Here is a 13,823-nt window from a genome sequence, read left to right as displayed (position 1 = left end):
GGCCTCCAAAGTTACTGATGTGGAAGGAAATGTCAGAAAATTGAGGACCAATCTGTAAAATTATCCCTTCTTTATGAAGCTGGAGAAAAAAGACAAACAAGTGAAAGAGAAAGGAGTGATGAGGGAGACAGCGTAAGAACCAGGATTGTGGAGCAGTTCAGGCAGCAGCTATTTTAAAATATTTGCACCAAATGCAGAAAAATTACTGGAGATATAAGTCTGACCAGAAAACCAGAAAGTGAAATATTAGGGCATAACTTTGTCAGATAACAGATTATTGAAAAGAGGCAAATAGCAAACTTTGTTTTCATTTTTATAATACCTAAAATAGAAAATTGAAATCATTTTTTAGAAGGCCAAAAACTAAAATAAAATGCAGAGTACCCTAATTTTGATACCATGTTATATTTCTATCTTATTTTTTATTTCCATGTCAAAGTATTTATTCATGAAATATCTTTTTCTGCGTATTCAGTGGCAAACAAACACATGGCCTCCGCCTTCACTAAGCTGAGAGTCTAGTGCAATAAGAAACCAATTTTAAATATGCTGGTCTCACAGAGGATTTAGAGGCTTGCAGGAAGGGGTGTGAATTGGGATAAGATATTTGATAACTGAAGGAGGAAACATAAAGGACATCTTTCTCGTTCTCTTCTACTTCTGACAAGGGAAAGAAAAGCACTTTATGTATTTTACTGCTTTAAGAAGTATGGCCGTGTGAGAAATCCATATAATTTTTCCAGAAAATTTTATGCAAAGATGGGTATCAGTTCACCAGTGTTAAGTTCTCTTATCTTTTAAAAATAACTGAGTTTGCATGATGTAATTGGAGAAAGGAAAGGATGACATCTATAAAAAGAAAGATTAGTCAGTATTTTGTAAAAGGCTTTGTAGTTGCTTGTCAGGCTTTTGTTAATTACCTTCCAGTTTATGGTTGATTTTTTTCAATTATTTAATATTTCAATGTGTAATTTAGAGGCTAAATCATTTTCGTCACTATAAACGTATCCTTGGTACTCTGTACCCTTTATAGTACAGGTAACTGCTTTTTTTCATCAGGGCTGTGCTATAAAAAGGAAACAAATAGTTATATCCAGTATATTGTTAAAACTGAAACATGTCTAAAAAAATACACATTTACTAGGTACTAGGGTATGACCTCCCATCATATATATGGCCATTGATATTTTGGGGCCGGGACTATCAAACAAGGTACCTGGTTAGCCGTCATACTGTAGTCAGTATCATCAAGTCTGACTTATATGTGATTACAATAATTAAAATGTTTTTAAGTTGCCAATTTAAATGATACAGTAACATAGACATTAAAAGTACTGCTTTCTCTTCTTATTGTACTACATGATTTTGCACAAATGAGTTATATTAGCTGGCATAATTTTCACATTGCACAGAATTGCAGACTTTGGGGCTTCCCTGGTGGCGCAGTGGCTGAGAGTCCGCCTGCCGATGCAGGGGACACGGGTTCGTGCCCCAGTCCGGGAAGATTCCACATGCCACAGAGCAGCTAGGCCCATGAACCATGGCCACTGAGCCTGCGCGTCTGGAGCCTGTGCTCCACAATGGGAGAGGCCGCAACAATGAGAGGCCCGCGTACCGCAAAAAAAAAAAAATAGTGCAGACTTTGCAGAGCAAACTAAATGTTAAAAAAACAGTCATCTCCCTAGTAGAGCTAATTGGTTGGATAATGTCCACCATTGGCTAAAATGCTTGCAGTAAATAAAAGTTTATACTGTATTCCATAGACACCTGTACTATACACATATACAATATTCACAGTTTTAAAAAATCATTGTTTTTTTGTAGCATTTGAGTTTTCCTTCAACTTATGGTGACATTGGCCAACTTATATTAAACATTAGCTATTGCATATCTAAGCATACACTTGGATTAAATGTATTTATAAAATTTATTTGAGAAGGAAGTCCATGTTGTATACTAAGAAGGGAAATAAGCATGGGCTTTATAATCCTTAATGTATTCTTTAGTTGAAAGGTATTAAAGTCGAGAGCTCTCTTTTTTCAACAAAGGCAAAGATTTTGTGTATATGTATGTCTCTATATTTTAGAAAAACTTCACTTCTCACACACAATGTTGAGGTAATTGACATATGAAAGAAGTGTTCTTCACAGAGAGAAGTATAGGGGGTAATGTCAGCTTGCTGAAAATTGATACCATAAGAAAATAAGATCCAGTTTTCATGCGTTTTTGGCAGAGCTTACGTGCTTCTCTTTGTACTAAAGCATTTTATGGGTCCAACTTCTTAATCTGAAGGTTGTACTTATATGAGAATAATTAATAATTGATTGAACAACAGCAGACAGTCGTTGTAAGTCTGAAGTTTGTAAAACATTCTCTTTATAGTTGTTTGATCTCAGATGGCAGGTTTAAAGGCCATATGAAAAAGTTTAATGAATGCTCAGAAAATCTAAAGTTTAAAAATATTTTTCTATGAGGGTAATCTATTTTGGCTCTCCTAAAAATCCCTTTTATTCCTTCATCTTTACTCCTAGCTTACGAGAAGCTATGAAACTTTCTTCCAGTTTTTCTTAGAATTTTAAAGAAATAGATATCTTGATTTTCTTTGGTCAGCCCATCTTTGTGAAGTGGTCTATTTTTTTGCCTCAAAGCAAAGCCAGCAGCATCCTGGATTCTCCCCTTCTCCCCTAGTGAACTGGCCATCATCTGGGGCCCAGCCTTTAGCCTGGTTGGCACAAAACACAACTGGGGCCCCAACTTAGGCAGTGTGATATTAATGAAGATCACACAATCAACCTTTTAATTTACAGTGAGAAATGTAACTGTTAGAAGAACTGGAATATTCACTTCTGCACAAGCACTTCCTTCTTCTTAATAGAAAGAGCAAACATTTTTGAGTATTGTATACCAATGATCTATGCTAAGTGCTTTAGCAGATAGCACAGTACCTGGCACTTGTGTTTGTTGAATGTTGAGAATGACCGAACGAATTAACTTAGGTAATTCTTCCACCCACCTGGGAAGTAGATCACCAGCCTGCTACTGTAATGAATCCTGGTTTGGGCTCCCCACTTCCCAGCTGATGACCTTAGGTCGACAACTTACCAAGTGAAATAATACAAATAAAGCACTTAGAACCTTCCTCATTTTTTAGATGAGGAAGGTGAGACTTACAGAAGCTTAGTAATTTATCCAAGGTAGCACAGCCTGTAAATAGGGGAGCTGAGACTCAACAGGTCTTTTACTCTGGAACACAAGTTCTTCACCACTGTGCTATTCTGCCTCTCACATGCCAGTTTATTCATTTGTCTTAAAAGAAGTCGACGAGCCAGGTATTTATGATCTGAAGTCTTGCTGTAAGGCCAGAATACTGAAAGGCCATTGGCCCCTGGACAGTACTTCCCTAGACACGTCAGATGTTTGCCTCGGCTTCTCTTCTTTCTTATGCCTCTGTAGCTGACCAGTACAGTTTTTGACTGGCATATCCCTTTCCTCTGATAAGATAATAATATATTTCAGTGATGTTAAAGTCTCACGACCTGGGAACCATTCTGTCTGTTTCAGTTGCCTCTGCAGGCCTGTGCACTGATCATTGGCCAGAACCTAATGCTCATTTCCCTATTTACCTTTTTGGGCAAAATCTTCACTACATCCCCCCTGTACTGACAAAACACCCTGCCTAGTTCTTGAATAGCATCAGAAGGTCTTCGAGTGGCTTTATTTCAGATCAGCTCAGTACATGCCAGCACCTTGACCATCCTCTGCTGTCAGACGACTGGAGCAGTATTACGTCTTTCAGCCTGCTTTTTTGTCGTGCTGTCAAATGGTACTCAATTAGCTTTCTGTCTAGGGTATAACACATGGGACAATCAAACATGATATTTTACTATATTGGTTTATTTTTTCCTTCAATTTCTGTAATTTCAGAGATAACATTTAAATATCATTCTACTATTTGATAAATTTATAAATCCATAAGTGTCCAGAATTAAATTCTGGTCTAAATGCTTTCTTCCAGCATTTAGCACGTATGCACAATTAGGTCCTTAATAAATACCTTTTTCAACTGTTAAATCCTCATCTATATCCAAAATAATCCTGACAGACGAAACATCCAGGCATTATGATTGTTTCTCCTATAGACAATACATCTACATCATTAGCTTGACCTTTGTTATTTCATTTCATTTTGCTTTTATTTTCATTGCCAGTTTATAAACTTGATGCATTTCTATTATGATAAAGAGTTCAATCCAAATGAGATTTCACATGCTATTAGTTTCTACTTTGGTAAATATAAATAAACGGAAATGTCCTCTGTAAGGCATAGGCTGAAGATATGATAGTTTCTTGAAAAATCAACGAAGCCTCCTAATCTACCTTAAAGTCTTTAATTTTTACCCAAGTTATAATCATGCTTATAGCCAATTGCTGCGAGTCTACCAAGGAATTATTGAACAGATGGAACGCAATGTCTCAGAGAACAAAAGTCCATGGAATCAAATTAGCACTTGGAAACGAAAGTATTTTTTAACTACATATTTAAGATAACCAAATAATGACAGTTAGTCGACATTTGGGAGCAGTCTGTACAGTTTTAAGACTTCCTATCTGAAGAATCCAGTTATCTTTTATGACAAGAGAAGGTGGAAGAAACTGTCTAGGCTGTACTGGCCTTTTTGAAAATCCATTACACAGAAGAGTCTTTTTATTCAAAAAAATATATTTTTTCAAGGAGCTGCCGCTTTGAAAATGACATATAAGACAGAATAGCCTTATGCCAAATATCACACCATCGTAGATGCTATTACATGCTGAGATTTTAGTTGAGCTAAAAAGCATATGGAAGAAATTCAGAATATGTGGTTTGGAGTGATTTGGAATGAGTAGCCATTATGTCCCAGTTTTATCACCTATGGGTATGTACTATGCTATTGTTAGAATTAAAATTAGAAAGATATTCCAAATATTTTAGGTTGTAATCCTCAAAAAGATGAATTTTTACAGAGATTTTTAAAATTTATTATCCTAAAGGTGTTTTTCTCTGCCTAATAGGGTAACCTACATAAGCATTCATATAGCTATTATGTGAGGGGCAGCACCTCCAGTCTCTTTGGACTAGATTTAACCAGCACTGACCCTAAATGGATCAGCAAGGCAGGATTCTCAAGTCATGGCTGGTGACAACTGTCACCTCTAGAAAGTGATTAATCTAATTCTTGATAGAGCAGCTGTCTTCATGCCAGAATATTTGGACCATTGGGGTTACCCAGAGAAGTTTCAAGAGGAGTAAGGGAATCTATTTTCACATCCTCAGTTTCCATATGTCCTCATTCCTAAAAATGATCAGCCTGGGAACTCATCTGAGCTGCAAGGCTCACTGCAGCCTCTCCTTTCCCACCTCTTCTTTCTCAGTTGCTTTTCTCTCATTTTAACAAAAAGGCATGGGTCTCCCTAAACATAGTCTCTATGAACACTGCCTGGAGTACTAAACAAAGAGACGTTGGAAAAACTCAATGTGTAGGAAGTCTCCTTAATCAAGGCAGTGTAACCGCCCTCCCATCTTTATCATTAAGGGATGCATTCCAATCAAATTACATTTCTATGTTTTTTAAATATTCATAAAAATTTATCATATGTTTGTGCTACTTAGCTCAGTTATGTACTACTAATAATTGATATTGATTACAAAGGAACTTTTAAGGCTTAGGGCCTTATTGTCTCAGGAAATTTTAAAAAACACATTTCATTTAAATTTCTAAACATATTTTTGGCAGCAAAGTATAATGTGATAAAAATATTTTAATGTATAAATATATAATTCACTAAAATAAAATCAGGAAAATGGAAATGCAATTTCAAAGAAAAAAGGACTACTGTAAGATTTCTAAATATCAATGAATGTCTTGTTCATGGATTTTTTTCTTTAAATGGATGATGGTAGGATGAAATTGCTATGATATTTAAATGCCATTGATTTTTAAAAGAAGTAGTATAGTCATTTCATTTTAAAATGGCAATGTTTACAACATTATATTGTTTACAATTATTTAAACTTGGAGGTGAGAATAGTATTCTTTGGAGGATATACTTTTGTAGATGCATGAGTAAAAAATGTAAAGGCCACAGTTTTAAAGCCAGTCCATCAGAATGAACACAATTTCTCAGTGCTTATGGTGCTGTCCCTAAATCCCAGGACTCAAGGGCTTGGTGGTGTAGAAAAGTATAATGAAGCACTTGTCAAGTTCACCACAGCCAAGGGCAAAACTGGGTAGATGTTTAAGTAATTTCTGTATAGCCTTGCTTGGTTGAGGTATAGTTGCTCAAGGTCTTATTTTTAAACTAGGTCAGAGAAAGAAAAGACAAGAAAATAAGGTTTGGGGATTATAGTACATGTTTTGGCCTCATAGCCTTAATGGGGGTCAATTTGGGATATGTGTTCTCCCAGATAAGACAGTCTATATACTTATAATTTCACCATCATTTGTAAAGAGCCATAAAGACCAATTATGCAAGGTTTTTAGAGGTGTTTGAAGACATGTTCTGCCTTTGCCTTATATCATATTTCAAAGTGCTGATTTTGGAAGGAAAACAAACTAATTTTTGTCTTTAATATAACACAACAAAAGATATTTCTTATCTCAGCACCTTATGCTTTGTTCCATCAATAACCTGTATTCAAATTCAGTAATTGCTCTATGGTGTCGGAAAATAAAATCTGGAGACATGTCTAAACTCTGCTTAAAAATAATGAGTCATAATAAAATTTTACTTTCGAGTAGAATAGGTTTCTTACAGAGATGAACTTTGTTATCTTTTTAAAAGTTTGAAAAAGTGGTGAGTTTTCTGTAATATTTTCTCAGAATTTGAATTAAAAGCTTTAAGAGATTTGAAGCTTGCCAGCAAAATATAGTTCTTAAAATAGATCTTTCTTTTGAAAAAGCATGAAATGTTAATGTATATACACTCCTTTTAATATAATATATTTCATTTAAAGATATATGCTATGGATACACTTGTATTAGTTAAAAGTCCTTTAAAGAAAGAAGCCTAAATAATAGCAAAACATTTGAAACCAATATAATAATGAAGTGGAAATTTTCTGCTACTTTTTCCATTAAAGAGTAAGCAATTCAATTTTTTGCAAGCTCCTTTTTCACCTTCTAATAATATGAAAATATTCCTCTTTTATAAGATATTCAAGTATAAAAAAGATTTTTTGCATGTATTTTTTAATGTTTTTTATGGTAAAAGTCACATAGTATAAAACGTACTAAAACATACTAATTTAACCATATTTAACTGTACAGTTTAGTGGCACTAAGTACATTCACATCCATCTCCCGAATTTTTCAGCTTCCTAAACTGAAACTCTGTCCCCATTAAACACTAACTCCCCATTCCCCCTCCCTACCCCCAGGCCCCTGGCATCTATCAATGTATTAAAATTTTAGACAGCTCATCATCACGTCTTACAGTTGCAAAAAGGCATTGATAGCAATTAGAATCTGTTGAATTGGGCTTATCTTACCAGTCCAGTTTCCCCCTGAAGATGGTTGGAGGAAGGAAGGGGTGAATGTCAGTGCACTGAGAACTTTTCGTCATTGCCTCCTTTGGGAAACTCATGCATCCCCCATATAACACGAAGGAAGGGAGGGATGGAGAGACCTCTCTTCTTAAAGCTGCTCTCTCCCTTTTCCCTCAAAACCAAGCTTCTTCCAAATACAGTGGGGTTTTTTGACATTTTATTATGAAATGTTTCAAACATAAAGGAATGTTGAAACAATTGTATAGTCAATACACATGTACCCATCACTTACTTTCTACAATTAACATTCGATTATATTTGCTTTCTCACATCTCTGTCCCTGTATACAACCATCCGTCCATCTTTTTATTTCTTTCTCTTTTCGTTTTTTTGAAGAGGGGTGGGTAAGTGCAAAGTAAGTTCTCTGTACCTCTGTGATAAATGCTAATGTCTAAACTTCTTATTTGTCCCTACTACTATGCTAAAACCTTTACAATTTAGCCCCGGGCATGCCCTGCTTCTCTCCTCATTCTCAGCCTGCCCTCGCCCCAGTGAGGGCAAACCCCATTCACACCGGACTTCTGACCCATCATCTGAACATAACATGGATTCTTGCGGCCTCCACATGCTTGAATATTCTCTTCCTTCTATGGAGAATTCTCCTTTCTCTTTAACTCTTATTTATCCTTCAGGATCCTTCAACTATCACCATTTGGGTGAATATTTGTCTCCAGACTATTCACATCTACTTCCAGTGGTAAATATTTAACAATGCTTCACTGCAGGGGGGAAAAGACCCTGGTTTGTAGCACTTGCAGGTTTTGTTGGTATAAATTCTCTTCCCTACCACTGGTTTCAAGCTACCAGTACGAAGTTAATGAACACGGAGCTAAGAAGAGATGTGCTCAGTCTACTCTCTAGCTGACAGCCACCGGCCCCACGCGCCACTGCTGCTTCCTCTCTAATACGTGTCACGGTGCAGTATGGGCGTTCACGTGATCTCCTAAAGCAGAGACCATGCTTTCCTCCTATTTCTGTTGCTAGCAGTTAGCACACGGCAGGCTATAGAACAGGATAGGATTCACAAGAACACTTTATGAATAAATGATTTGGGTAATAAATTGTATTCTATATAGCACTTTCCACACACTGCTAATTCAGTTAAAACTGAGGAATTATAGTAGTCACTCAATGGATGGATGGGGACCGTGGGCCATACAGAGCCAGGGTCTCTAATGCGTGGCAGGTAGCCCACGTGTAAGAACGTCTCTTCACCCTGGCACTTGGCTCCTCATCGCTGTGATGCTATCGCAGTTTTCCAGTTCCCTTCAGAGGCTGGCAGCATTCACTCAGCAGGCCACTTGGCATACGTACCTTTCATACTTCATGAGAAGTCAGTAAGGCACTAAGTTAAGGTCAGGAAGTACACATGGTCAAAGCAAATCTTTAAAGATTCCCTTGGTCTGTACATTAGCCTTTGAGGAAAATGGAGTGTGCTAGTGCGCCTAGATTCTGGAATTAGTAGCATAATACCCCAGGCTTTTTAAAAGAAGATGAGAACTTAAAAGGTGAAGCAAAAGAGAGGCCCAAAAAAGAAGTGATAATTATTTGAATGGAAATACAAAATGAAATTGTACTTAAAATTACTAATGTTTTTAAACTTAGGAAACATTGCCTTTCAGTTTGGGACTTTTGGGTTAAAATAAATGACTAGATTCTTCTCCGAAAAATAGTTAACAGTAGTTAACTATTAAAAATAGTTTAATGTAAAAGGTATTTTTTTGCACCTTTATTATTCACTATACTGAATTTTAAGTTGAGCTACTGTGGTATATTTCCACAACTTAAATAGAGCAAGTACCAAGAATGTTAAACATGACATTGTATTTGCATGTCACAGCTAGTAGAAGTCTGAAAAACGTGCATTTTTTTTTCCTTGATCTTTCTATTGAATTATGGGCTGTGAGGATTTGCAATGGAACATAAGTATTTGAATAAGAGTTTTAATGATCTCTGGAAAATACCAAAAGCCAGGAATAGCAATACTAAATATGCAAGGACCTTTATATCTGTACTTAATTCTTCCTGCTACTGTTCAGCTCCTTTCAGTTTGATTACATATTAACTCAGATATTTTATTTGGTTATTTTACTTTTTTGTGGGTTGTAAATGTGTGATATTCATTTTGATTTTGATTGTTTGACAAATATTGAAGGTAATCCCCCAGAATGGAACTTTGAGATATTAGTTTTTAGTGTCTCTTCTTACTGTCTATGATTAAGTTAATTGACTTTCTGAGTAAATATATTCTAATTTTATAAAAGAAGTACTAAAACCTCTTACCTGGGTTATTGAGAAATCTAAAAGGAGACAGCATTTCTTCTTTAAGAAAAGTGCTATAATATGCTGTGAACCACCATGTGTTGGGAGCACAACTATGAATACATGAAGTAAGACACCTGCTCTATACTCTCCAGTAAGTCATTAGGTCTGAAAAATAAGGAATGCTAAACGGGCTCAGACTGTCAGAATGTCAGAATGTTCATTTTACATTTAAAATTCCATATTTTATATGTATAGCTGATTCACTTTGTTATACAGCAGAAGCTAACACACCATTGTAAGGCAATTATACTCCAATAAAGATGTTTAAAAAATAAATAGATAAATAAAATTCTGTATTTTTTTTTTTGAGCATCTTTCTGAGTACCAGCTCATACTGAGCTGAAAAGGATGGCTCTACATAATCTATTCCCCTTCCTTTCCTACTTAGTTTCTTGCTTTTCATTGCTCTGGTTATGGTTTTTACAAGTCCTTTCATGAAAATTTTCTGAGAGATTATCCTTCTTAGGTATTTTTCACTTACTTGATTGTACATTTTCCCCCTTCTCATTTCTCTTAAATATATCCAATTTCGTTTCTAGACATTTAACTACTCCTTCTTGCTGCTTTTCTTGTTGTGCTTCTAAATATAGTCACCGTTTTGGGGGTTCTCCCACTCTTTCCATTCTTTGTGTCTGTTGGATTGATTTTTATGATCTGGCCGTACTGTTTTTGGAGACGGTTAGAATCTTTCCCCCTTAGCACATCATGACCTCTGAGTGGACTGGGTCAGTCAGACTGGGGAATATTAAACATAGAGTGGTAATAGCACACCAAGAAAGTAAACGGAAGCATGATTTAACAGAATAACTGAAAAAAAAAAAATAGATAAGAAAACCAGTATAAGGAGATTGCTATGCCACTTTTTTTTCCCTTAACAAATGTCCTTCAGGGAGTCTCCTGATGATAAATCATCTAAAATTCAAGCACAGAAACTTCAGACTTTCAGATGGTCTCTAGGACAGGTTTATTATATAAAGAATCATAATTGCAAATCGTAGATAATAATAAATATTGTTAGAAACTCAGCATAAAGTACGAGGTAGGGCCTACACACACGCCATTTTCTCCTCCAGTGTTTTGGCCAATAGAGTCTAATTCAAGGAAACAATTATGAATAAGAATCCATGTTTCCACTTGGTTATCAGAAAGACTGGATTGGAGAATGGCTTTCTCCCATATGGATTTAGACTTCCTCCACTCATTTGCAGGCAGAATAGCTGGCAATGCGAAGTTCTGGTTTGAGAGATCATTATTTTTTAGCACCAAATAATTTTTCATTATCTGGATGGACCACAGTAGATTCACCTACTGAAGAAAATCTTGGTTGCTTCCATCTTGACAATTACAAACGAAGCTGGTATAGACATCTGTGGACAGGTGTTCGTGTGGACATAAGTTTTCCACTCTCTTGGGTAAATACCAAGGAGCAAGAGACGGAACAAGCCCCACGTGCTTTTCAAGCTCCTGCTGGCATCGCTTGTGCTCATGTCGCATTGGCCAAAGCAAGACACATGGCCGAGCCCAGATGGGGAGTGGGGAGTTGTTGGGGGAAAATAGATGCAATCCAATTAGATGTGTTGGGGGATACCTGCTATGGTGTCATTGCCACTAGAGAAAAAGAAATGGACAAAAAAAGGAGCTGTTTGAGGGCTTTCAGATCAGAGAGAAGGTGAGAGGAAACCAGCTCCCTGGTACACGCTTTCTGGGGAATATCCATCCTGGTGACGCACTTCCTCTTCCTGCCAATGCACGTTCTCTTTATATAAACAGAAGAGAAGGGAGCTCAATCAGAAGAGAAGGGTAGGAACCCACCCCATCTGCTCAGTAAGTTTTCAGTTAGCCCTTTACCTCTCCCCTTGGAAATCTCAGAAGATGCTCTTTGGCATTTTGGGGACCTCTTAAGTGTCACAGGCAAGTATTCCTGCCTGGAAGCATAGACTTTTAAATTTGATTTCCAGATAAATCCTTAGAGGGGGAAAAAAAACAAACCTGGTTTGGCTTTTAACTGTAGTCTGTTATACATGTAAATTAGTAAACTAGTTAGAGTTAAATAAAAAGTCACCTGACTTCTCAACTCTGTTTTTAAAATATAGGTGCAACGGCTGCAGCCCGCAAGGAAGTGATACGGAACAAGATACGAGCGATCGGCAAGATGGCCAGAGTGTTCTCCGTGCTCAGGTGGGATCATGGTCCTCTGTTGCATTTGATTGTCACTCAGTAACATTTTAATACTTTAATCTGGTAATTTAAGTATTTTACTCGAAACTCTTTGCTTTTTCTTAATTATTTTTTAAAATGGAATTGTCAGCTCCTCACTGTTTTCGTCAGATGGAAATCTACTGAATTATTTCTGTAGAGAAAGCCTCTAAAGGGACTTTCACATTCCATCCCTCTATTTGCTGCAGGACTTTAAAACATTTATTTCACAATAGGTTGAACATGGTATGAAATGGAAAAGCTATTATAATCCTTTCTATTTTTCATTCTCTCTCTGTGGTAAAGATGAATTTATCAGGTGCATTCCACTAGATTTCTAGGAAATGAACAGCCATAAAGCTTGTTCATGTGAATCTATATTATTCTAATAAATCATTGAGAGAAAAAAGTTATTTAGTGTCTCAGTTCCCATATAGTAGTTATTTTTTAAATAGATCACGTATCTTGTTATTAAGCATGGGCTTAGAAAACACGTTTTCTTGAAGAGAATTAACTACACTTTTCTTCACTTAAATTCAGTTATCTATTCTTGGATAATACAAAGTATCTATATTTCTCTTCAAAAGATTACTTTAAAATACAGTATGATTAGGGCTTCCCTGGTGGCGCAGTGTTGAGAATCTGCCTGCTAATGTAGGGGACACGGGTTCGAGCCCTGGTCTGGAAAGATCCCACATGCCGCGGAGCAACTAGGCCCATGAGCCACAACTACTGAGCCTGCGCGTCTGGAGCCTGTGCTCCACAGCAAGAGAGGCCGCGATAGTGAGAGGCCCATGCACTGCAATGAAGAGTGGCCCCCGCTTGCCACAACTAGAGAAAGCCCTCGCACAGAAACGAAGACCCAACACAGCCAAAAATAAATTAATTAATTTAAAAAAATACAGTATGATTATATGTGACGAGTATCCAGTCAATTCACAATCACATTATTAACAAGGATAAATAGGAATATCTTGGGAGAAAGTCCATCTCCACACTGTATAATTTCATATCCTAATTTTTGCCAGATTCTTTTTTTCAACTCTTTCGTGGAGTAGCTGTACCGGCTCTTCTGATTTCTCCTTCTTGCTATTTCTATCCCACTCCTGGTAGAGTCACTAAAGAGTAATTAAGTGATTTGATACCAACAACAGGGAGCCGTGAGAAGGACGAAAAGCAGGATCATCCTTTCCCAAAGACACCAGATCAAAGTCAGTAATAGCTCTGCGGTAGCAGCCAAATCTTGAAAAGTCATGTTAAAGCTGAAAGTAGAGCATAGTTGCTCCCTGCGGCCTAATGAATGAGGCTGCCTTTGCTCTGATGCTTTTCATTCCTACTGAACTTGCAGGACTCATTCATTCATTCAAAATAAATATAACGAAACTTAAAGTAGCCATTATGTACCATGAAGCAGTACAGGGGGATAGCAGGTGAGAGGCGAGGCACTCATTCATTTTAGTACGTGGACAACAAAGGACTCTCTGAGTCTAGCATTTGAGCAAGTGTGGGGATGACCTTCACAAAGGTAGGGAGTAAGAGTGTTTAAGACAAAGGGAGGGGCTTCCCTGGTGGCGCAGTGGTTAAGAATCCGCCTGCCAATGCAGGGGACACGGGTTTGAGCCCTGGTCCAGGAAAATCCCACATGCCGCGGAGCGGCTGAGCCCGTGCGCCACAACTACTGAGCCCGCGCACCTAGAGCCTGTGCTCCGCAATGAAG

The 13,823-nt window shown here is 37.2% G+C and overlaps 1 protein-coding gene across 1 annotated transcript in view; it reads left to right on the top strand.

Moving 5' to 3' along the window:
- Positions 1-13,823, top strand: part of PPP3CA (protein phosphatase 3 catalytic subunit alpha) — a 299,648-nt gene that overhangs the window by 272,569 nt on the left and 13,256 nt on the right. Inside the window, exon 11 of the mRNA XM_027117002.1 lies at positions 12,004-12,088. Within this exon, the coding sequence (XP_026972803.1) occupies positions 12,004-12,088 (85 nt within the window). The remainder of the gene's footprint in view (positions 1-12,003; positions 12,089-13,823) is intronic.

Source organism: Aethalodelphis obliquidens, unplaced genomic scaffold (assembly GCF_003676395.1).
Source record: "Aethalodelphis obliquidens isolate GAN/ISIS:26980383/991018 unplaced genomic scaffold, ASM367639v1 scaffold17, whole genome shotgun sequence".
NCBI lineage: Eukaryota > Metazoa > Chordata > Mammalia > Artiodactyla > Delphinidae > Aethalodelphis > Aethalodelphis obliquidens.
The sequence above is the reverse complement of the archived record's forward strand: the minus strand, read 5'-3'. Positions and strand labels throughout refer to the sequence as shown.